The following is a 22933-nucleotide window of genomic DNA, read 5'->3' on the forward strand; positions in this document are numbered from 1 at the left end:
TCAGAAGAAACGAAACTACCCCGAAACGTGAGAATCGCTCCCCTAACACTTTCGCGCCGAAGCCTGACCTAACATTCAGCCGAACTTTCTGTGGCCTCCTTCTGCGGTAGTTGTTTCCCCCCGTTTCTGACGCTCGGCACGTTACAGGCGCTGGGTCTGCCCGCGCTGCCCAAGGAGCTGCTCCTGACGCTGTGTGCGCTGCTGGGCCCGTACGACCTGGTGCGGCTGGGCCAAGTGAACCGCGTGCTGCGCGTCGTGGCGCGCGACCCCGCCGCCTGGCAGCACGTAACCTTCCCGGAGAGGAAGCCCAGTGCAGACGCGGCCGTGGAGAGGGGGGGCCGCTCCATGATGGGCATGCTGGACCGCGAGGCAGCCATCAAAAGGTAAGGTAACCTGACCACCGCACTCCGAAATCTTAGTGAAACCTTTCAGGCATCGCCGCGTGAAGAACAAAAGTAATCGAAAAATTCTGGAACCAGTAGCGCGCCATCTAGCGGCGGTTACTGTAAACTGGCAAAAGCTGAACCCTGATTGGTCACAAGCGTAGGTCTGGACGAAGTTCTCAACAGTCGCCGCTAGGTGGCGCGCAACTAGTTCCTACTTTTTGATTACTTTTGTTCTCCACACGGCGGTGACTGAAAGGGTCTTTTGTCCGTACACGGTTCAGGAGAATCAGCCTCCTTAAAGTATGGTTGTACAGAAACCATCAGATGAGTGAAAATGTAGTCATTCCGTAACATTGAAGACTAATATTATATACACGCAGCGTTTAAATAAAAAAATTGGACTTAATGTACACGCAGCGTGCACAAAACAGAAAAAAATTATTGACACGCAGGATTTTTCCCTCAGACGTCCCCACGGTGGCCATGGGGAAAAAATGTTCCTGCGTGCAAAAATATTTTGGCTTTTATTTAAACGCTGCGTGTCTCCAAGGCACCAAAAATTATTGGCACGCAGGATTGTAAAAATCTTCCGACCGGGACTGAGTCCGGCATGGCGGCTTGGTGGGTGAGGGGGTCCGTGCTTGCAGGGGAATTTTTTTGGCCCGGGTTCGAGACTCACCTTCTTCTCAAAAAATTTCTGCGTGTCAATAATAAAAAACCGGGTGTTGTTCAACGCTGCGTGTTTATAATAAATTCACATGTTATTTACCCCAGCGTGTCTGAAATTCCAGTTTTATTATTTACACGCAGGAAAAGTTTTGCTGCGTGCAAATAATATTTTGGCTTTTATTTAAACGCTGCGTGTCTTCAAGACCCCAAAAAAATTATTGGCACGCAGGATTGTAAAAATCTTCCGACGGCGACTGAGTCCGGCATGGCGGCTTGGTGGCAGGGACCCTTAACTTACCTCATAAGGGCATCATAACTTTATCATAAGAGTTAAAGTTATTACCCTTAACTTCTAATATCTTTTCAAAAGGGTAAGTTATTTTTTTATGTCTCGAATTTGTGTGGATATACTTTTGCAAGTACTTTCGTAAGTCCGTACCCTTAACCTATAGCGAACATTGTCTTATGTTACGTTATGACAGCAGTGTTAGTTAAATGTTGAGTTAAGTAAGGATCCCTGCTTGGTGGATGAGGGGTCTGTGCTTGTACGGGAATTTTTTGGGCCCCGGGGGCGAGACTTCGCCTTTTTTTCAAAAAAATTTTTGCGTGTAAATAATAAAACTGGGGCTTGCAGACACGCTGCGTGTAAATTACGTGTGAAATTTTTTATAAACACGCAGCGTTGAAACAACACCGGGTTTTTATTATTGACACGCAGAAATTTTTTTAGAAAAAGGTGAGTCTCGAACCCGGGCCCAAAAAAATTTCCCCTGCAAGCACGGACCCACTCACCCACCGCCGCCATGCCGGACTCAGTCGCCGGTCGGAAGACTTTTTACAATCCTGCGTGCCAATAATTTTTTGGTGCCTTGGAGACACGCAGCGTTTAAAAAAAAGCCAAAAATTATTTTCACGCAGCAAAACTTTTCCTGCTGTAAAAAATAAAACTGGGCCTTTGGGGACACGCTGCGTGAAAATAAGGTGTTTATATATTATATACACGCTGCGTGTAAACAAGACCCATTTTTATTATTTAAACGCTGCGTGTCTATAATGACTCCGAACATTGAATGTCATCATGAACCAAAGCGACACTAACGTCTTTGAATCTCGAAAGCGTCAATTTAAATTGTTGTTATCACCATCAACAATACAATTTATGAGCAAACATCCGCCATTATCGGCTCTATAAAAGAAATGATGAGTAATGAGTAATATTGGAATCATCATCTATTTTGTTCTTCTAAGACATGGGGAAATTACTAAGTTGAACCATGAAAAATAAATCTAGCGACAAGAGTACTCGATCAATGTTTGTCGCAGCCATTACAAAACCTTTTTTGATTAATATACTTGTTGTTGGTCAATGACTTGTTTTTGGAGGTGGACTGTTATAATGTTGTTACAAGTTTGTAACAAGCTCCACTGTTAAAAATCCACTCTAATATTACAACACAATCACCTACAGTCGCCTACAGTAATGCTGTTAAATAACAACAGTATTGTTTTGATTCTGAACGGGAAACCCATCCATAGACAGCACGTTTGTTTTATAACAACTGCCATGTCAATTAACAATGTGATCAGGATTGAAAACAGTTGTGATGTTGTTGAACAGGTTTTTTGAAGAAATAGACTTAGTGCAATTTTAAAACATACATTGTTGTCAGGTTACAAGCCTCTTGTTAAATTTCATCATGATGACACCGACATAAATGCTACAAGCATGATTTTATTACTATCGAATTATCAGGAAACAGCACCGAGGGCTACAACATTCTTGTAAAGACTTGATGATATTAAATTTAACAGCATAAGTTTTATTTATTTACGACATTTTTTTTACATTTCCCCAAAACAAATCTTGTTGGTAACACGGTAAAAACTGAACCTGGTTTTCCCAGGAAGCCAATGATGAAGGCATAGGCGATTTCCAGGGAGTTCCTAGGAAAACCAGGAACCGTTTTTCCCGTGAAGTTACGACTAAATTTTTATCAGTGTCCACTTTTTGCTCAATAGCTACACTGAAAAATGCCGGACTTCGGTACGGAAATGGTACAGAAAAATTTAGTACGGAGGTACCCGTGGAGAAAAGTATGGAACATCCGTACTTGCTCCATATGAACCCAAAACGGTTACGGAAAAAAAGTACGGAAGTTCCTTTGTTGGCAAGTACGGACGGTCCAGGCATTGACGAGACATGTTCCGTACTTTTTCTGTACTTTTTTTTCTCACAGTGTAAGCATGCTTTGCCGCCAGGGCGCTGGGCCGGGACGCGGGGTACGGCGTGCTGCGCGTGGCGCCCGCCCTGGGCACACTGCGCATCATCCACTCGTGGCCGCCCGTCAACCTGCTGCGCCACACGCGCCGCGTGCGCGCCCTGGAGCTCCAGTGGACGGAGATCGCCGGCCTGCACGGCTACGGCTCGGACAAGCTGCGCCGCGTGCTGGAGCACTACCGCGGCCACCTTCAGGTGAGATCAACATTGGATTCCAGCCGACCATACTGTAAAAAATTATGTTGTAATTTAGCAGTAAATATGTTGCTAATTCTCTTAGCGATCAAAGTTGTTTTCAAATGACTTTCGTTGTTTACTAACGAGTTGCGTCGTTCGTCCACAAGATGTTTGTAAACCGGTAGACAGCCTTATTTGCATCAATTTTTATTGCCGATTAGGTCACAGACCTAGTAGAGACCCGGTTACCCCGCAGTAACCACTTCTTAGATTGTCCGGGTTGTTTGTACGCAGCAAAATATTGTTTTGAAACAGCATAAGTCATAAAAATAATTAGCAACGAATTCGTCGTTTTAAAACAAGCAAACTTGTTCACAAACAACAGCGTTGTCGAGGTTGGTAATTGTGTTGTTGTTTTAAAACAACAATTTTTAACAGTGCAATCCGCACCTCGGAATCGGTTCAAACTTCAAATGAACACCTTGGAATCTATTCAAATTTGAGATTATTACGTACTTTGGAATCGATTCACTGTTCAAATTAATACTTCGGCATCAATTCAATTTTCTGAACCATGCCCAGGAATCGATTCGAATTTCAAGTCGACGCGTCCTTTAAGAATATGTAATCCCAACTTCCTGAGCAGATACAAGACAATCCTGTCAGTGCAGATTTACTCTACAAATCAAAAAGCGTACATTGTATGCTCTAACTGGAGCATGCCTGCAAGCACGCTGTAGGTAGCGCATGCCTGCCAAGCATGCACTAACTAGTGCATACATGCCATGTACACGCTTCCTGATGCAGAAAATTCCCTATCCCCTATGCACTGGACGTATGCGTCAGTTAGCGTGTATACTGTACCCCCCCCCCCCCCCCGCCCCAGCGTTCCTTCTTGATGGCCCCTTTCACCTCCCAGTGTGACAGTCGGCAAACGGAACAAGCTCTTACCTTATCTCCTGATCACTCCTGACAGAACGTAAACCTAACCTGCAACGCCGCTTTCCGCTGTGGTTCTTTCTCCAGGTGCTGCAGTTGCCTCGGATCGACGACGTGGCCCTGCTGCACTTCATCGACGGCCTGGGGCTGCGGGAGCTGCGCCTGGGCGACGCCGTGGTCAGGACGTACGACGCAGACGGCTCGGTCAGGGGCGTGCCCCATTTGCTCGTGGGCTCCGACGTCACTGGTATGCCACTCTCAGACTGCTATTGACTTTTTGTCCTTTGTTAAAGAGTTTTTTTTTAAATCAGCAATAAAAAGTACTATTTCATCATTATCTATGTAAGATTTTGTTCGTTATATTGGCTTAAAGCCAATTTGCCATTGACAAAGAGTTAATACGCAATTGACTTAGAAAATAGTCAATAATTGATGACAATTTAGTCTTTATAGTGAAGAATATTGTTCATAGTTCCAAAGGAAATACTTATTGCTGTTTAAAAACTACTTAAGCAAAGGACAAAATGTCAATAATGGAGAGGAAAAAGTCAATACGAGTCTGAAAGTGCAACTAAAGACAAAACAAATTTTGTTTTTTTTAAATGTTGTAAAAACTCCGTTCTGTCATTTGGTTTTTATCGTTTGTGTCTAAGCATTATCTTTTAAAAAATCATCGTAATCAAAAGAAGGGGTAAAACCCCTCTGAAAAAGGGTACAGGACGAGACTGCCTTTTAAAGAAACAACACTGGTAAAACTAAAGCGTAACTCTATGCTTGAGTCAAGCATAAAGTTACGCTTGAAGACGTTACGCTTGAAATCAAGCATAGGCTAGAAATTCTCCCATGCATTTAGATAGGGAAACTCTTGGAGGATGAGCCTACGCTTGATTTCAAGCGTAAGCTGATTACGCTTAAAACAGTGGGTAATACAACGCTTTAGTTTTACCAGTGCACGTGTTAAACAGAAACGCGTCGCTTGTTGCAGGGGAGGTGCTGCTGGAGCTGCTGCGCCCCAGCGAGGACACTCTCACCATTTTCCAGGTCAAGTCTCGCCTGATGGACTTCTGCAAGTGGGCGTTCCGCGAGCCCGAGGCGGGTGTGGTGCCGGCGCTGCGCCGCTGCCCGCTTCTCGAGACGGTGGAGGTGCCGGCCCTCTGGCTGGTGCGCGGCCTCCTCAACGACTTGACGGGCCTCACCGCGCTGCACCTCATCGACCTGGGCACCCAGGACCACGCCGACGTGCGCAGGGCGCTGGCGACCTTCCCGCTGGCGCGCAACATCGTCAACATGAGTGTGACGCTCGCCTTCCAGGTACACAGCCAATCTGCAAAAGGCTACACTGCACTCTTAAAACCTTACGAAGTATTTTGAGCATACATATAACAAACTAAAATACTTTGTTATACGAAGAAATAGTTCGTAAATTACGAAGTGTTTTGTTTGTAAGCTTCATACATACAAACTACTTTTGTTTGTAAGGCCCGAAATAGTTTGTACAGGTTTTCTCAGTGTGCGAGTATTAGGGTATTTAGAAGGAGCTCTGGCCCGGAAGAAGAAGAAGAAAAAAACGGAAGTTAGAAATGGCAGTTTTTATGAGAAATATGCGCTGCGGATGAGGTCTGGGGCTAATCCGCAGCGTATATTTCTCATAAAAACTGCCATTTCTAACTTCCGTTTTTTTTCTTCTTCCGGGCCAGAGCTCCTCCGAAATACCCTATTTCTTTTGTAATACAAAGAAAAGTTTTGTAATAAAGCACAGTTAATTAGTACTAGAAAATAGTTTAATACAACTACACCGTGTTTTCTCGTCATACAAAAGGATGCTTCGTAATACAAATGTCGTCCTTAGTACAAACTTTTTTGTGCAGTTACAGTGTACGATGACACGATCTTTTAGTAATTCGGGACTTCCAGGGAGCATAGTCACTAATACTCGAAAGAGTATTCTCTTTCAAGATGGAAGCTTAGCTGATGTACTGGCTTGACGTGTGTCCGCAGGCTCATCGAGGCCTGGTGGAGATGGTAGCAGACTCCTTCCCGCTGCTCACGCGCCTCTGGCTGGCCTTCGACTCCGACAGCGACCAGCCCACCGTTGACCACATGTCCAATGGCGCGCCTGACGCGCCGCGGGACCTGGCAGCCTTGCTAGACCTGCGCCTGAGCCGCCTGGAGGTGCTGTGGCTGTCTGACGTGCGCGTGCCTTGCACCGTGCTGCAGGGGCTTGCCGCGGGTCTGCTACCCAAACTGCGGAAGCTGCGGCTTATGAACGTCCAGGTGGGCCGCACACGCTTCGAACTTCTCTGCAAGCTCAACAGTGTACTTGGTACACTCTCTTTAGCGGGTACTCACGAGTACACTCTCGTCCGCGTGTACTGACGAGTACACTCTCGTCAGCGTGTACTGACGAGTTCACTTTCTTCAGCGTGTGCTCACGAACACCCTCTCGTTGGAGTGTACTCATCTAAGCACACTCTCGTTTGAGTGTACTCATCTGCAGTGTGTGTACGCTAAACGTGTTTCAATATCTTGAAAGGTTATCGCTCACAGTAGGGTATTTCCGTGCATTTCGAAACGGAAGGAAGAAGAACACAAGTAAGTGCACAACTCCGTCCCCTCGCCTGAGGAGAGGGTAAAGGGCTGCCCCTTGAACCGCCGCTTCAGGCGAGGGGACAGAAGTTGTGCGCTTACTTGTGTTCTTCTCCCTTCCGTTTCAAGAGTCGTGGAAATATACCCATTTTGAGCATGCGAACTTAAACGGACAAACTATTCACAGAATCGCAATTCGTGCGGACAAATTCGAACACTGTGACGTAACTCAAACACGAAAGGAGTTACACGTCCGTTGCACATCCGTCGTCTCTAATTCATTTGAACACATGCACTGTAAATAATAAATTTGAAAATCCCAGGAAGAGCGCTCCTTACTCCATTGGTAGTAATCCCCGGAAGCATTGGTTAAAAAAAAGTTTTTAGGACTGTTTCTGCTGGAAACTTACTCTAACTGGAAACATTTGAGATCTTGGCATTTGCTCAAGGATACTACTGTTAAGTTAAACTATCATGTCCCAGAGATATTTGTCACAGGAAGATAATTTTGTCGTCAAAATTCAAGCACTATAAGATGAATGTATTTCCCAAGTTAGGGGCACCAACTACCATGTTACTTTCTGAGTTATGAAGGTTTATGTTAACTTTTAGTCGTTTCTCCCAATTTCTCCTCACGACAAAGGATTAGCTATCCAGTCTTCAGATTCTGGCAATTTTATCTATTTTTGCATAGGAAAAAGATATCGTTGGCAGATTTGAAGATATCAATCAAGAAGAGGCTAAATAACCTGTTTTACTAGGCCTTCTCTTATTTTTCGTCAAATTTAAGAAATTTTGCCCCATTTTGGTGTTGTTTGTGGTTTTTAGGAAAACTAAGGCAGTTATTAAAAAACGGGCAACGCTATCCTTTCCTATGTAAAAATAGATAAAATTACCTGAATCTGAAGACTGGGTGCTTAGTCCTTTGTCGTGAGGGGAATTTGGGAGAAACGACTGAAAGTTTACGTAAACCTCCTTAACTCAGAAACTAACTAAGGATTTCGGGCCCTAGTCTTAGGGCATGAGTTTATGTTACAGAAAGGAACTTTGACCCCTAAATTGAGACAACCGACACAAGTATTTAAAAAATGTGAAACAGCCACATGTTTCACCTTAATGAGATGTTCTTATCGACAACAAGTTCTCCAAACTCTGCCATGATTTATTTTTTTTCTAACGGTGTGCCTGACGCTTTCTCTGCCTGCAGCTGACGCGGCTGGGTCGTGCCGCCCTGGTGGCGCTGCGCGACGCGCGGCCCGCCCTGAGCGTCCAGAAGGAGGGCGTGACGACGGCACGCCGCAACCTGGGGTGGGGGGGCTTGGAGGACGAAGAGCCGCAGCGCTGCGACGATCCTGCCTGCCAAGCGCTCTCCGACTGCGAGGACGAGGACCCGGTCCCCACCGACGACGAGAGCGATGACGACGACAGCGACTAGACTAACCCTCAGTTGCGCTGCCACCTTCGTGGAAGACTCGATCAGTGTACCGGCCACCTGGCAGTCACTCTGCGCTCTCATTCCAGGAGCGCGACATCGCGTTGAAACGAATGTGACAAAATGTCTCGTTCCCTTGCGCATTGTGTCACGTTCGTTGACGTGAATAAGCTAATTTATGGCTGATGCACGTCCAAACGAACGGGACACAATGCTTAAAGGAACGTAACGTTTTGTCACATTCTTTTCAACGAGATGTCGCCCTGGGATGAGAGTGTTTGTCACCTGCACTGTGCCTCGCGAACATTGAAGGCCTCGCGTAGGCGTCGATCCGGTTTATGGAGTCTTTTTCTCCTACAATATTAAAGTTGTTTGCCTTTAAGCGGTGGCCTCTGGCAAGGCGCTGGGACGCTAGTGCGTCTTTTATCCACACACTGGGCATGTATTGTAATGTCATTTTAGGACCTTTTAATATCTCAATTGTTCAACCAATTAACTTTTCTCATGATGAAAGTACTGAATAATTTTTCATTGTTGTTCGTTTGAATTGGAGAATCTGTATACTTCTTGCTGTAGAAGTGCTTCCGACTGCATTAAATTGTGTTTCCATGTATCCTTGAGTTTTATTTCAGTAGTATGTCCCTTGATCGTATCGAGAGAGTCGCCTGCAACTGGCATACTTTGCCCTATCGCAAGTCACGTGAGACCCCAAAATCGATCTCTCGGAGTTGGCGCAATTTTTTAGGGGTCTCATTAAGTAGTGAAAGAGCTTTTTTAAAAAAAGGGCAAACTTTTCTGCTCGGCCCAAAAACCTTAGAACTCAAAGTTTGAAAAAAAAACCTCTGACAACTTAACTTGAACTCTGTTGACTTAATTCAACCTACCCAGTCCGGATTTGTCCATGAGATTTATCTTTTAAAGAAAGGACAGTGGTCCACAACCCGAATTTTTTTATATTTGGCCTCTGCAAAACAGCAGAGAAAAAAATAAAAGGTGTTCTTCTGCACTTAATGGCCCGCGATAGCGCCATTTTGAGTACGACCTCTTGGCTCTAATCTTACTTTCTGTCCACCTTTTTAAGACGAATAGATTAATTCAAGGTGATGTTAAGTACTTTGATGCGTCCTATTTGCAAATGCGTACATATGACAATTTTTCAAAATTTCGAAAAAACAAAAAACTATTTTACGAAATCTTTGTTTTCACGAAGTTGATTTGAATGATTTAGTGAAATTTGATAAGTATTGAAAACATCATAATCAAATATGTGTTAAGAAATGTGCTAAGTTTTTTAAACGAATTTCTATCAATGCGCAGAAACGTCAATGATTAAAGACAAAATGTTAATTGAAGCATAAAAGTGTGCAACATGCATTGTTCTTGATAGAGATAAGTGAAAAATAAAAAGCCTCATGAAACTGGGGACACATAACTTTTAATAATAATAAAAAAAACTTATTTACACAGAGAAACTACAAAAGACTAGCGATACATTGTATCGTCACGCATAAGGAGGAACTTTATGAATATGCATCCAACACTACCGCGTACATACAAGGAGGCAATAATGTAGGGTACCAATTGGTTCGGTACTATTTGTAGGAAAGTTGATGATGCCCAGACTGTCATCAAACGTGACAGTCACTCTTTAATCAGCAACTTAAGTCTTTGATCCAGGTCTACGACAGGTCTATGGATCCAGGTCTATTTATGTGTATGCCCAGAGCTGAGGGAACTGTTGTGGAAATTGATCATAGTCCACGGACCCGTACACCGAGTCGGAAACATGACTGGCCACAGAAGGAGTGTCTCTGGCCGAACCTGCCTCGGGGGATGGAGCTTGGAACATGTGGGGTGGGGTGTTTGGGTTACTGGGAGTGGAGCATGGGCCAGGTCCTCCCCAGCCAGGAACATGGGTCACCAAGAAAGGTTTCACGTAACCATTGTTAGAAGTTGGCTGATCATCTGTAGGATGGGAAGGAAAAGAAGCAATTAAATGAGTGGAAGAAGCAAAAGCTGAACCACACTGCTGGAGCAAATTAATGAGCGAGCGGTTATTTAGTGCTTTTACGTACCAAGTAGTGTGTAGTACTTGCTAAAAGCCTGGTCTTTGGGGATGTCAGGATAAAGGTAAACAAGATGTTGCAAATCGGCAATGCGGTCTGGCAAACTGCGGATGGCAAAGTCCTTGTGAGTGAAAGGTTGCAACATGAACACCTGAGAACCGAACTCTCCATCTGAAAAAAAGAATGAAAGAAAAGATGAAAAACAAAGTTTCTCTCATTGCTACATTGCTTGGACGGAATTGCCATTTAAAATTTGTTTTGACATACCTCCGACCCATGCTATGGTAATGCCACCAAGTTCTGAATCTGAGAATCGTAGAAGGAATGTGCTGGTCGTATTGGTTGCAACAAGCATGTCCTGTGCCTGTTTCTTTCGGATGAACCCCAAAATGAGCCTAGATGGACCAAAGACTCAATTTAAAACCTATCCACAAATTCTTAGAAACAATAATTGCAGTTTGACTTACCCATCCATCCAAGGCCCTCGTAAGTGTTCTCTTGTGAGTTTCATGACAGCATAAAACCATTCCCAAAATGTGAAGCTGCGGTCTTGGAGTGCTTCCTTACAAAATTGTGACCATGTAAGCATCTGGTTTTGAAGATCTGACATATTTGGGTTTCTGAAAACAAGTTTATGGGAAGGTCATCCTTCAAGTTCTCACAGCTTGCAATCAGTACATGGACTGGAGTCAGTGCGGGGAAGAACCGAACACCGGGGGGTGGGGAAAAATCACAGGCCCCACTTTTAGACGGGTCCCTTATTTTGAGACTTACTAACACTAATATGCTTAAGCACAAAGTAATTATTCCTAGCACGGCGTATTTCCTGGTCAGAAGGAATATGAAACAATTCAAAATAGTTCTAAAAAAAGGGGTGTGCTATTTGCCCCCGCTCCTGCAGAGTTCGATTTCCCCCCACTCTGATCCTATGGAAAATGATGTGAGTATTTACCCGAACGCCTTTTCTGCAAGGAAACACAAATTTGCTTCTGAAAGAGGTCTTCCAGTGGCAGAGTGGAATTTCATGTTGAGTGCTTCCGCTACGCGGCACCACGAGACTTTATCAGGTACAGCATAAGGAATGCGCCCCGGTTCCGCAAAAGCATTGTCCCAAGTGACAGTGGCCCACGCATGAGGCTCCTGGTTTCCATGTACAATGACCACAACAGGAAGAGATAGGGTCCACACCTGAAAAACAGAAACATGAAATTCGAGCATTGCAAAGAGCAAGACCATAGCAACGACCAGACTTACCTGGAAAACAAGTTCGCCACCACCAACTGAAAATTGAGATTGGAACAGGAGTGAAAATTTTTCATCCATTACTGACTCAGTTCCTTTTTTCTCGGCCCGCTTTATCTTCTTCAGTTGCATGTTTCTGAACAAAAAATATTTAGTTCAGTTCGTTATTAAATAACAAAACATTATTTTAGAAACTAGGATAGCAAACGACAGTGAAAATACACTGGTAAAACCAAGGCGTACTATTACGCCCTTCGTTAAGCGTACAGCCAGTACGCAATTCTTCAAGCGTACAAGAGTTCAGGCGCTCCTTTCTTCCTATCTAAATGCATGGGGGAATTGCCTTGAAGCGTAGTTACGCTTCAAGAAGGGCGTACAGCCTTGAAGCGTAGTTGTACGCTTGAATGAAGCGTACAATTACGCTTTAGTTTTACCAGTGATACCAACGCAGCTAACTCCGCACACATACTAGACCACGTTTGGCCCATGATAAAAGAAAGGCCCTCGATAAGCCTTTGAGATGATTCAGTGTGCTATGATCGCATCATTAATCGACCAAGGAAAACAGAAAAGTCAACCTGACATCAAACATCTTGAGATCAAAAGAGATAATAAAAATGAAAGAAAGGGTCACGGCTTGGGACCATTTTCGAGCTCATAATGATGGGTCAAGAAAAAACAGAATAACTTTGGATTTCAGTGCACAAAATTTTTTAATTCCAAATGTATTTTTGTAAACTTCATTGAATTTCAGGTAAGTTTCCTTGAATTTCGCTATGAACGTCACTAGTAATTGTGAAATTTCCATGAATTTCGAAAAAAATTCGTTAGTTTTGAAGAAATTGGACTTAAGTTCAAGATGGCTAATGAATTTCGATGCACATTTTTTTTGCAGTTCTTTCCCCTTGGGTCGAAATGACCTCCACGTTAGTAGTGTTCCCCTTGGGCATGGTCAAATCTTCACAGCAATTTACCCAGGAACTGGAAAAAGGGGATAGCTCCACTTTGACCATTTCTCAGGAGAAACAAAAAATGTTGGCAGGGAAAACTAAATCTAATCGAATGAATGCTTTAGATGATAACAAGCTCAAGAAGCATAAGCTAAGATGTTGAGGTAAACATGAAAATTGTCAGGTCACTCCGGAGAGGTTTTCTGTAACTCACAACTTCCCGTCAAAATAGGAAACACAGTTCCTAAAAAGAAGATGGATTAAGTTGACTTATTGATTCCTTTTACAGATTCATAAAAACAAATTTTGAATTATCTCTCATGGACAACATTTTCAATAGTCATGCTGAATACGGTTGAGTTGTTTCCATTTTCCGCTAAATTAAGAGCAGAAAACGGGTCGAATTGAGATATATTTTTTTCTATCTGGATTTTCTTTTTGACTGCTAGGAATTGAGTCAAATAATTTGGTGCAATAATGTAAACTATTCTAAGGCATAATAACTCAATAAAAACTCAATTTGGAGATAAATCAAATCATTCCCTTCTTCCGCTTTCTGCACTGGTAGAACTAAAGCGTAAATCTATGCTTGAGTCAAGCATACAGTTAAGTTGAAGACGTTACGCTTGAAATGAAGCATTCCCACATGCATTTAGATAGGGGCAATCTTGGTCGGTGAGTCTGTTATGTTTGATTTCAAGCATAAACTGATTACTCTTGAAAACTGAGGGTAATACTACGCTTTAGTTTCACCAGTGTGGATTCATTGACCGTACCACCACGTGCGGAATCCACCATGCTAGTTTTACCAGTGCACTCTCCGAGTTGAAAGCAGTTTGGCTAAGTACTATACCTGAAACTGACTGACAGTTGACGTGTAGCCTGATGGTACTCCATTGTTCCGGTGTTGTTCAAAATCTGACCACCGGCTTCTCCTTTAGCGACTATATCGTTTTTAAGAAGAGCGTTTGCTTGAGCTTCACTAATGATCGTTGCCTTAACCTACAGAGGACAGTAAAGAATCCATTAACTCCCCTACCATAGAAAAACAAGAGAGAGAGAGAAAAAGAGGAGGTTCACGTCATTTTACCTGGGGTGGGGTCATGTGAACATTCAGTTTCCCTCCAACCAGTAAGCGAACAGTAGATGTAAATCTAGTGTTGGTTTTCATAACTTGTGGAGGCTGCTTTTCTATAATAAAAGTGCTACAGCAAACGTTTCATTTTAGACCGATTTCAAGTTTATAGTAAGGAGAAGTTATGATCTGAAGTAATTTTGAAATTACCTTGTGACTAAAGATGAAAGAAGCTCAGTTACTTTTATATTTAAATTTGGCAAAACATCTACAACACCTGGTGGCTCCAATGGAAACTTCTGTTTCAAGCGCTCAAGTTCTTTGATCTGATGGCGGTTAAGCCAAATAATTTCAGCAAGACTTTCACACCTGAAATAAACAAAATTAGTGCATGTTCATTAACAAACTAACCTGACAGTTTGACCAGGCTAGTACACTACCATACCAATCTTGGATAAAATCCAAATTACTGTTGAACTGAGCCCCATTTCCTGCAAGCTGCTGCTCTCTTTTCCATCGAATCAATTCGTCATCTAACACCCTGCACTGCAAGGTTACAAGGTGCGTCACTGACTCTGAGAGTTTATCAGCTAGCTGAAGTCTGAGACGAAGAAGACTGGAAACCTAAAGATCGAAATATAAAACAGCACAGTTCAGTGAAACTAAGAGCAATGGGCAGAAGCATATAAGTGCACTATCCAAGACGTACCTTTTGATTTAAAGTTTGTTCTGAAATATCCTTCTGGCGCCTAACCGTTTTTTCCAATTCTATATTTTGTTGATTCATTAGCTGTGATTGCAGGTGTTGAAGATGAGCTACCAAAAGCAAAAAAGAATGATAAATAAAAAGTTGAAAGTCATGACTTGGAATGTTCATTATTCAACCTCGCTCAAAGAAATTGTATACCTTTCAGCTTGGTGCACTCATGGTAGTGGAGGGCAAAATTCTCTTGTTCCTGTTCCATCTGTCGAAGAAGTGTACCAGTTTCAGTAGTGCGATGCCGTAGGACATCTACTTGCTGTGCTATTTCAGCAGCTGCGTCAACCATTAAACCAGTTCCAGGTGTGATTGGGCCCATCGAAACCTAGAAGGAGAAAAACTACCAATAAACAAAGTAGAAACGACAGGGGCTAGTTCATTTCAGTTGAGATAAAAACAGCTTACATTCTCTACTTGCTGTATTACTTTTAACTCTGAATTCAGGCAATGGCGCACCACCCGAAACAAATCCAGAGGGCTTCGAGCATAGCGTTGCTGTAAACAAGACAAAGGTATGGTTACATTTCCGAGGTCCATGTGAAACAGCAACAGTTAACAGTGAAAACGAAATCTGGTTTGTCCAAGAGATTGGGCTTTTTTGGGGGAGGGCTCCTGGCAACTAACAGTGAATTTTCAAAATTATACCAATTTACTTTTCAGTGCAAAAATGGATTTGTCTAGATAAGACATTACAAAAAATGTTGTGACATATCAAAGGGTTGGACACACAGAATAAAAGTATTTGCGAAGTTTCCGCGTAGATTTAGTTTCTCGACTTTTGGCACTTTTGAAGCTCCAATAGTACTTCCTTAATTCGCAATTTCAGCCCACGACAATACTTGGTGACAATTTTGGTTTGTCTTTACGAGACGAATCCATTTACATTAAGAACCTGCACACTTTTGAAAATTCACTGTGAGTTCCCTGCAATCTCTTTCCTGCAGGTACCATGGTAAAAGGCACAAGCTCCTGGAAAAACCAGACTCCGTTTCCGATGTGTTAATTAATAAAAGGTACCTTGACAGCATTAGCAAAGTCCATCAGTTTATACTTTGATGTTAAGAGGTCCTCTGAATTCATGGAATTAGCCTTTGATTCGAGAAGGTGGATCAAATCCGCCACAATACTTGCAGCATACTGCTCATGATGAGGATTGTGTGTCTCAATCTCCAAACACCTGCAAACAAAACTAAATTAGAAAACTGCGGACTAAAAAAGTTACTGAAGAAATGCGTCAACACGTACCACATTTTTTCTTCTATCCATGGTGCTAAGAAATGACGCACTTCAATAGGAAAGCGGTCAGTGTAAATGGCTCGAACCTGCTGTAGTGCCTCAGCAGGGAGTGATTGTGCTTTGGCCCACAGCGCCATTTCGGAACGATATTCACTCGGCCCGTTCACTGCAAAAAACACAGCACTGTTATGAATTCCAGCCGCAACAATACAGGACATTTCAAATATGCTACCAACATGAGGTTCCAAATGTCGAATCCAAAAGAGAAACTTGACGCTTAAAACCTGAGGAAGTTGAGCACCGTGTAAGGTACAAACTATGCCCTTACTAAAGGGCATAAACGATTTGCACCCACACTATAATTCAAAGGGTGAGACATCTCACCAATTTTCGGCGATACAAAATATATCACCGAAAATAAACGTCGTACACGAACGCATCACCAAAAAAATGATCGTACACGCATGTATCACCGAAAAACGGGTCGTACAAAAATTGACTTTTTGTCCTTTGTTAAAGAGTATTTTACACAGCAATAAAAAGTACTATTTCCTCAATATTTATGAAGGATTTTGTTCGTTATATTGACATAAAGTCAATTTGCTATTGACAAAGAGTCAATACGCAATTGACTTAAAAAATTGTCATTAATTGATGACAATTGAGTCTTTATAGTGAACAATATTGTACATGGTTACAAAGGAAATACTACATATCATTGCTGCTTAAAACTACGTAAGCAAAGGACTGAATGTTAAAAATGGAGAGAAAAAAGTCAATACGAGTCTGAGAGTGTAGGAAATTGGGAGTGCATAATACGAAGCAATTCTTCGCGCACAGGACTTACCTCTAACGCTGTTTCTTGAGCTCGCGGCCACGGCGTAGCACAGACACTTTCTCTCTCCCACGTCCTGCAGGTAGATTAGGGTACGAGGACGAAGCTGGTTGGTACAGAGCAGCTGCACAGCCGCACCGCGGACACGACGCAAGCAAGATGGATACTGTCGTGAAAGCAGGCTGGCTGCCTGCTGGGTGCTGGGTTGCCAGACACGGCCTACCAGGCCTACCCGGCGGGGATTGCCCGCACACTGTCCCGGCTAAGCTGAGCTCCGTCCAGCGACGGGAAGGGTGCGCGGCCCGGACCGCAGGTAGGCCGGACGGGTGTTCGAGCCAGCCGTCTAGCGTCGCGCGCGCCATCTCGTGAGCGGTAGAAAAACCCTACCTCGCTCCAAAACATGCTCCACGCTGGGCAGCCCCGTGCCGCCACCGTATCTTCCTCCACCTCCACCGTGCCGAGCGTGTTCGAATGCACCCGGCCAGCTCCACAGACCCCACCGCTGTTTCTCCCGCAAATCTTCCCAAAGAGATGCCGAAGTGCCCCCGAAGTTCGCCCGAAGTACTATCAAGACCTGCCAACAAGCTTTACTCAAAAACCAAGAGCCAGAAACATAGATTTGAACAGGCTGAATGCAATCAGCCTTTATTTTTTCAGCCTTTTTATTTTTTAACCTCGAAATGTTGAAGTGAAAGGTACCGACCAATCAGGGAGCGGCGTAACACATGGATCCCAGCCGGGCATGAAGCAGTTGGTCTATGGATATAGTTGATTGTCTATGATTTTGGTGCACGGAACTATTTGGAAACTAAACGCGTGAGACCCACACAGAGTATTGCCGTGGGTTCCTCAGAGCTGTAGGTGGATGATTACACATATAGGTAGAATCGTTTCAAATACAACGCAAAATAAATGAAAACTGTTAGTAAGGTAGCCGCCAAGAGCGCCCTCCGTGGCCAACGGACCTTGCAAATGTCTTTTGGGAGGGGTTGCCGCGGGTCTGAAGAGGCTGTCATGGTGGCCCCCGTTACAGTGGATCTCACGGCTGTCTTTGCGAGGGTGGCGGGATTCCTCAGATACTTCCGCGAGATCAGTGGCACTCCCGCGAGTAACTGCTAGTCCCGCGACACCCCCTCGACAGGTCCTGCCGCCCTCAATGGCACCGGGTGCCTACCTCGTAGGCGCAAAATCCAATTACAAAACATCAATTTTCTCCGTACCGAGACGTTTGCGCCCACTAGTTCAGTGGCGAAAAATGGTCCCCTAGGGATGCCCAAACTGCCTGCAAATTATTGACACATTGAGGAAACTCACCCTGTACTTCGTAACTCCACGCTAAGCATAGGCGTTTGTAAGTGTGTACTTGCCAAGCATGCAAAGTGTGTACTTGGACAAGCATGTGTTTGGAAGTGTGCATTTGCAAACAGGCATTTGTGAGTGTGTACTAAGTAGACAGTTAGGTTTGCAGTGCATGCTGAAAATAGTTTGTTGAAACTAGCTGCTTTTCTTTGCAAGGCCTAAAATAGTTTGTGAGATTATCAGAGCGCGCCGGCCAGCCGGCCGACGACGCTACCTCTGCGCCCGGCGAGGGGTCGCGTAATACCTCGGCCACTCGGGATTTGTGAGAGACTGCGTCAGCGTTGCCAGAAGTGGCGCGGAGTCTCGGCAGCGACCAGTGGCCAGTTGGCGTAGGGCGCTTGCCGCTCGGCCGGCGGATTAGGGACTTTCCTGCGCTCCGCGGCCCGCGGCCGGCGGTGGCGGAAGTTTCCAAGTACAGCTTAGACCTCTGCGCCGTTCCCACGGTCGTACTACCTGGACTGCCGTTGTCTAGCAACGAGGGGCAAACAACTTCGTCAAAATTTGTACACTGTTATTTCAAATTCACGTTATTTCAACGCTATTTCGCGTTTTTTCATGTTATTTCGCGCGTTACTTCACCGTTATGTCAACGTTATTTCACCGGTGTTTCACGTTATTTCAAAGAAAATGTACACCAAAATTCAAGTTGTTTGCCCCTTGCCTCACTATGCGAGCTAAACAAATCTCAGGTATGCTGCGTGCTCTTCAACCTTGAGAGGAGGGCGCCCTCCTAGTATCAAGCTTCAACGCAGGACGGATGCGTTTTTGAGTCGTATCTCGTGCAAAACAAATTTCTATTTATCTGCAGAAACGTTCGTTAATGAACAAATATAAAATGTCAATGGAAGGATGAGAGTTTTCTTCACTTTGAAATCTGCTAGAAACTCTGCAAACATGGCACACAATTTAAAATGTACGTGTGCCTGAATGCTCACAATTCTAACACTACAAACCTAACTGTCTACTAAATACACACTTACAAACGCATGCTTGCAAGTACACACTTACAAGGTAGGTTTACGCCAGACTGCGTCTTGTCGCAACAGGCTTCGCGCCTGGCGTACCTACCTTGGCCTGCGACGCTATCCTGCCTTCGGCAGGCATTAGCTTGTCCGTCGGCGGTTGCTTCTTACTTGTTGCATGGTGGGGGGCTCCGCCCCCCAGACCCCCCTTCATTCTAGATAGAGTTCCTTCATCTACAGATAACACGATCTTGACCCTTGTAACTTTTTAACTCGTCGAAGGGGGGGGGCTCCGCCCCCCAGACCCCCCTTTCTTCAAGACAGAATTGATCTGCCTCCAGGAAACTCGATTTTTCGCCGTTTTAAGGTGTTTTTCGCCTATAAAAACAGAACCACGTGAGCTAGGATAGTGAAATTTCGCGTGTGCCGAGCCAAGAACATACCTAACAAGCCCGCAAAATCTCAGCCAGATCGGCCGAGCCGTTCAGGAGGAGTAGTGTACACACACAGACACACAGACAGACAGACAGACAGAAAAAGTTTTTCAACCCCACTGGAGTAACAGGCTTCGCTATCGCTCAGCCAACAAACGCATGCTTGGCCAAGTACACACTTACAAATGCATGCTTGCAAGTACACACTTACAAACGCATGCTTGGCCAAGTACACACTTACAAATGCATGCTTGCAAGTTCACACTTACAAAAGCATGCTTGACGCCGTATAACTCCGTGGGTCAAGCATTAGGGTGTTTCACTTTTGCAAAAAGTTTCGAAATCTCATGACCGCCGGGTGAAAATTGATTCTTTATCAAAAAAAAAGTTTACGTGTTTCGGGGTTTTCCAAATTTCGCAAAATTAGAGGTCGCTCAACGCCTTTGAAAAATTTAGGCTGTATTTACTTAAGTCCAAAATGCTGAAATCGCCAATTATTGACCGATTTGGACCATTCTAGGCTCATTTGAAAGGGTTTGAGCTGTACTTTAAGAATCTGCGGCCAGAAATTGGATTGGAGTCGTTTGTTGGGCTACAGAGCCACGTTTGTGTTTTTCAAGGCCCTAATTGCAACTTTGCGCGACTGTATCTTCGGCAGTTATAAACCGATTTTCCCCCGCGATATCTCAAAATGACCGTCAGAGTCTTTTCTTTCCAACGGTGTGCTTGGATTGTCATTTGAAGCATTTGCCTAGTTTCTATGAGGCTCGAAGTAAAGATATGCGACAAATTTTCATGTTTACCGTACACTTCTTGGACGAAAAGTGTACTGACGAGAGCCGATCTTCGCTTTCACCCCTATTTTCAGTTGCGCATGATGCTTTTACCACCTCAAAGCCGGCTGGTGCTGCTACAATGGCTCCAGGGACATATAAATAGCGTTCGATGTTGAAATCTCATGTTAAGGTCAGTGCTTCTACACCTTCTATGGTTTAACGTCTCCCCGCGACATTCCAAAACAGACTTCAAATTCACATCTTTCCGAAACTGTGGTTAATCTTTAGTTTAGTCTATTTTGTATCAAAAGGTGGTCAACGCCTTTGTGGGTAGGGGTCTATTTGACCGGTTTCTACCGATTAGAGCTAGATAGCAAGCAACACTCTTTATGGTTATAAAGATACATTTTCAGGGGATTTCACTGTGCACCACTGTCTGTGGACCAATGCATTTTGCTGAGCTAAAAGTCAACCTGCCCATAATGATTTTCACCAACACTTCACTGTAAAGATAAATATTCGGAATATACGAAGAAGCCTCTGGTGAAGATTTTAGCCAGAGCACTTTCGTGAATTCACGAATACTTGGTAATTTAGAAATGTTCTTCGTAAATCCACGAACATTCATCGTGAATTATTCAGATTATTCGTATATACACGAAGATTCAGTTTTTACGAATAATATTTGCGAATTTACAAAGAAACCTTTGACTACAGTTTTGCCCGAGGCAGCTTCGTTTATTCCCAATTTATTTCTTACAGATTGTTCTAAATGAATGCTTGAATTTGGATTTGGAGAACTCGCCACAGTCTCTCCATCGTCCAGACTCCGTGCTCCACCCCTCTTACACGACTTTTCGGGTCTAGGGTCAGTTGGGGTAATAATGGGACAGTTTGAATAATAAGGTTTCCACAACTCAACAATGGCGAGTTGGAGTGTTTCTAATGCTTTTAAAGGATAGGGTACTCTGTTCCACACCATTTGGCGCTAAAATAAGATCAAAAAGTCATTTAATTTTGCAGTTGTGTAAAATAAACTGTGAAAATTCGGACGTGTAAGTTTGGGGTAATAATGGGACACGCTGGGGTAAAAATGGGACAAGGGCTTAGCAGAGGTAAAACAGGCCTCAAAGTTTTCCAAATAGACACCACTTTATAAAATTCGATCCGTCTCAACACGAGGAACAATAAATGTCTTCACATGCCACCGGTTCGGATGAAAAATGAAGAGGCATTGCGCTTCAAAAGAACTTGGGTGCAATTTGACCTTTTGCGACTATTTGTTACTTTCAAAGCCTATTAACTTTTTAAATATCCGTCCAAACCCATAGCATGTGTTGACATTTTTTGTTTGTATTGTCGAGGCCTATCTATTTCCATTCAGAGATGTCAATTCGAACAACTTTGAAAATTTTCTCCCCAAAGGCCACAATTTACCATTAACCAAGTGTCCCATTTTTACCCCAGGAGTGTCCCATTTTTCCCCAAAGTGGTGTCCCATTTTTACCCCACAGGAAAATTCTACAATTGCAAGTTAACGAATGCATTGATGTCAAAATGAGTTGGTGGCTCGAAATCCTCGTTCTTTTAGCTTTCCAACACACTATAATACTTCACTTTTCTGTTTATGGGGGTTTCTGTAGTGTTCTAATTAGATGACCTCTGCGGCAAATTTTTCCAACCTTTAGAAAACCCATAATTGCCATGTTTCGCTTGATTTCTTAATTCTCATTTCTATGAGCAGTTATTGTCCCACCGAATGATTAATGGAATACTAGACACCTCAATGAACATTTTAAGCACAAACATGTCATTGTAGGACGTTTTAAAATGCCAAAACTCGTCAAGTTTAGAAAGTGTCCCATTTTTCCCCAAGTTTTCAGTGTCCCATTATTACCCCAACTGACCCTATAGGACTTCGGGTCAGTGAGACAGGAAAATCAACAAAATTCAATCGAATAATCTGAATAATTCACGATGAATGTTCGTGGATTTACGAAGAACATTTCTAAATTACCAAGATTATTCGTGAATTCACGAAAGTGCTCTGGATAAAATCTTCACCAGAGGCTTCTTCGTATATTCCGAATATTTATCTTTACAGTGAAGTGTTCACTGTTAAAAAATGGTTGTATAGAAACAATCAGATGAGTGAAAATTTAGTCGTTCCAAAACAAAGAATTTTATCATGAACCAAAGCAAAAGAAATGTGGTTGAATCTTGTAAGCGACAATTTGTCGTTGAAGAACAAAGTTCTGTTATCACACTTAACAATACTTTTGGTATGGAAACAATATCTTTTGCAATTATCTGCTCAATTAAAGCATATTATGAATAATCATCTATTGGTCTTCTTAAGTCATAGCAACATTAATATTATTAAAAAAAATATAAGGCAAAATAAATTTAGCGACAAAAGTACTCCATGAATACTAGTCCCAGACATTACAAAATCTTTATCGACCTACAAGACTTGTTGTTGACCAACAACATTTGTTGCTGGTCAACGACTTGTATTTGAAAGTAGACTGCTAATGTGTTATTACAAGTTAGTCGTTGTGAAATTATCCCTTAGTCCCAGTACGAGTTTGGTTTAACAAGCTATTCGTTCCACAACAAATCTTGTCGCTAAAAAAATTAGCGATAAATGTGTCGCTAAGTTACGACAAAATTTTTGTCAGTGTTGGTGAAAATCATTATGGGCAGGTTGACTTTTAGCCCGGCAAAATGCATTGGTCCACAGACAGTGGTGCACAGTGAAATCCCCTGAA

The 22933-nt window shown here is 43.3% G+C and overlaps 2 protein-coding genes across 3 annotated transcripts in view; one reads left to right on the forward strand and one right to left on the reverse strand.

Moving 5' to 3' along the window:
- The window catches only part of LOC117652817, a gene marked incomplete in the record, with an annotated part of 31107 nt that extends 22027 nt beyond the window's left edge, over positions 1-9080 (forward strand). Inside the window, 6 exon segments of the mRNA XM_034397951.1 lie at positions 148-383; positions 3315-3528; positions 4537-4696; positions 5435-5760; positions 6448-6723; positions 8243-9080. Of these exon segments, the coding sequence (XP_034253842.1) occupies positions 148-383; positions 3315-3528; positions 4537-4696; positions 5435-5760; positions 6448-6723; positions 8243-8470 (1440 nt within the window).
- An 802-nt stretch (positions 9081-9882) lies between these two features.
- On the reverse strand, positions 9883-18309 carry LOC117652812 (signal transducer and activator of transcription 5B-like). 2 transcript variants are annotated; one of them, XM_034397927.1, is made up of 17 exons: positions 18235-18309; positions 16644-16755; positions 15806-15962; positions 15578-15737; positions 14966-15055; positions 14708-14885; positions 14510-14616; positions 14246-14424; positions 14011-14169; positions 13816-13930; positions 13579-13727; positions 11788-11911; positions 11486-11721; positions 11001-11153; positions 10801-10928; positions 10543-10704; positions 9883-10432 (listed from the first exon to the last, which is right to left on the reverse strand). In XM_034397927.1, the coding sequence occupies exons 3-17, from the start codon at positions 15931-15933 to the stop codon at positions 10176-10178; spliced, it is 2325 nt and encodes a 774-aa protein (XP_034253818.1). In that variant the 5' UTR covers positions 15934-15962; positions 16644-16755; positions 18235-18309; the 3' UTR covers positions 9883-10175. The 2 variants fall into 2 exon arrangements, with proteins under 2 accessions (XP_034253818.1, XP_034253817.1); XM_034397926.1 differs by lacking the exon at positions 18235-18309 and adding an exon at positions 17597-17716 and having other exon boundaries at positions 16644-16707.
- Positions 18310-22933: the final 4624 nt, after the last annotated feature.

This window comes from Thrips palmi, unplaced genomic scaffold (genome assembly GCF_012932325.1).
Source record: "Thrips palmi isolate BJ-2018 unplaced genomic scaffold, TpBJ-2018v1 HiC_scaffold_7, whole genome shotgun sequence".
Lineage (NCBI taxonomy): Eukaryota > Metazoa > Arthropoda > Insecta > Thysanoptera > Thripidae > Thrips > Thrips palmi.

What these genes read in the sequence shown, in the direction of transcription:
- LOC117652812 (XM_034397926.1), bottom strand. Translation starts at nt 17,647, where the DNA reads ATGACAGCCTCTTCAGACCCGCGGCAACCCCTCCCAAAAGACATTTGC. An exon ending in TAATACAGCAAGTAGAGAAT is followed by an intron (nt 14,886 to 14,965) that starts GTAAGCTGTTTT and finishes TTCTCCTTCTAG; the next exon opens with GTTTCGATGGGCCCAATCAC. An exon ending in CTTTCATCTTTAGTCACAAG is followed by an intron (nt 13,931 to 14,010) that starts GTAATTTCAAAA and finishes CGTTTGCTGTAG; the next exon opens with CACTTTTATTATAGAAAAGC.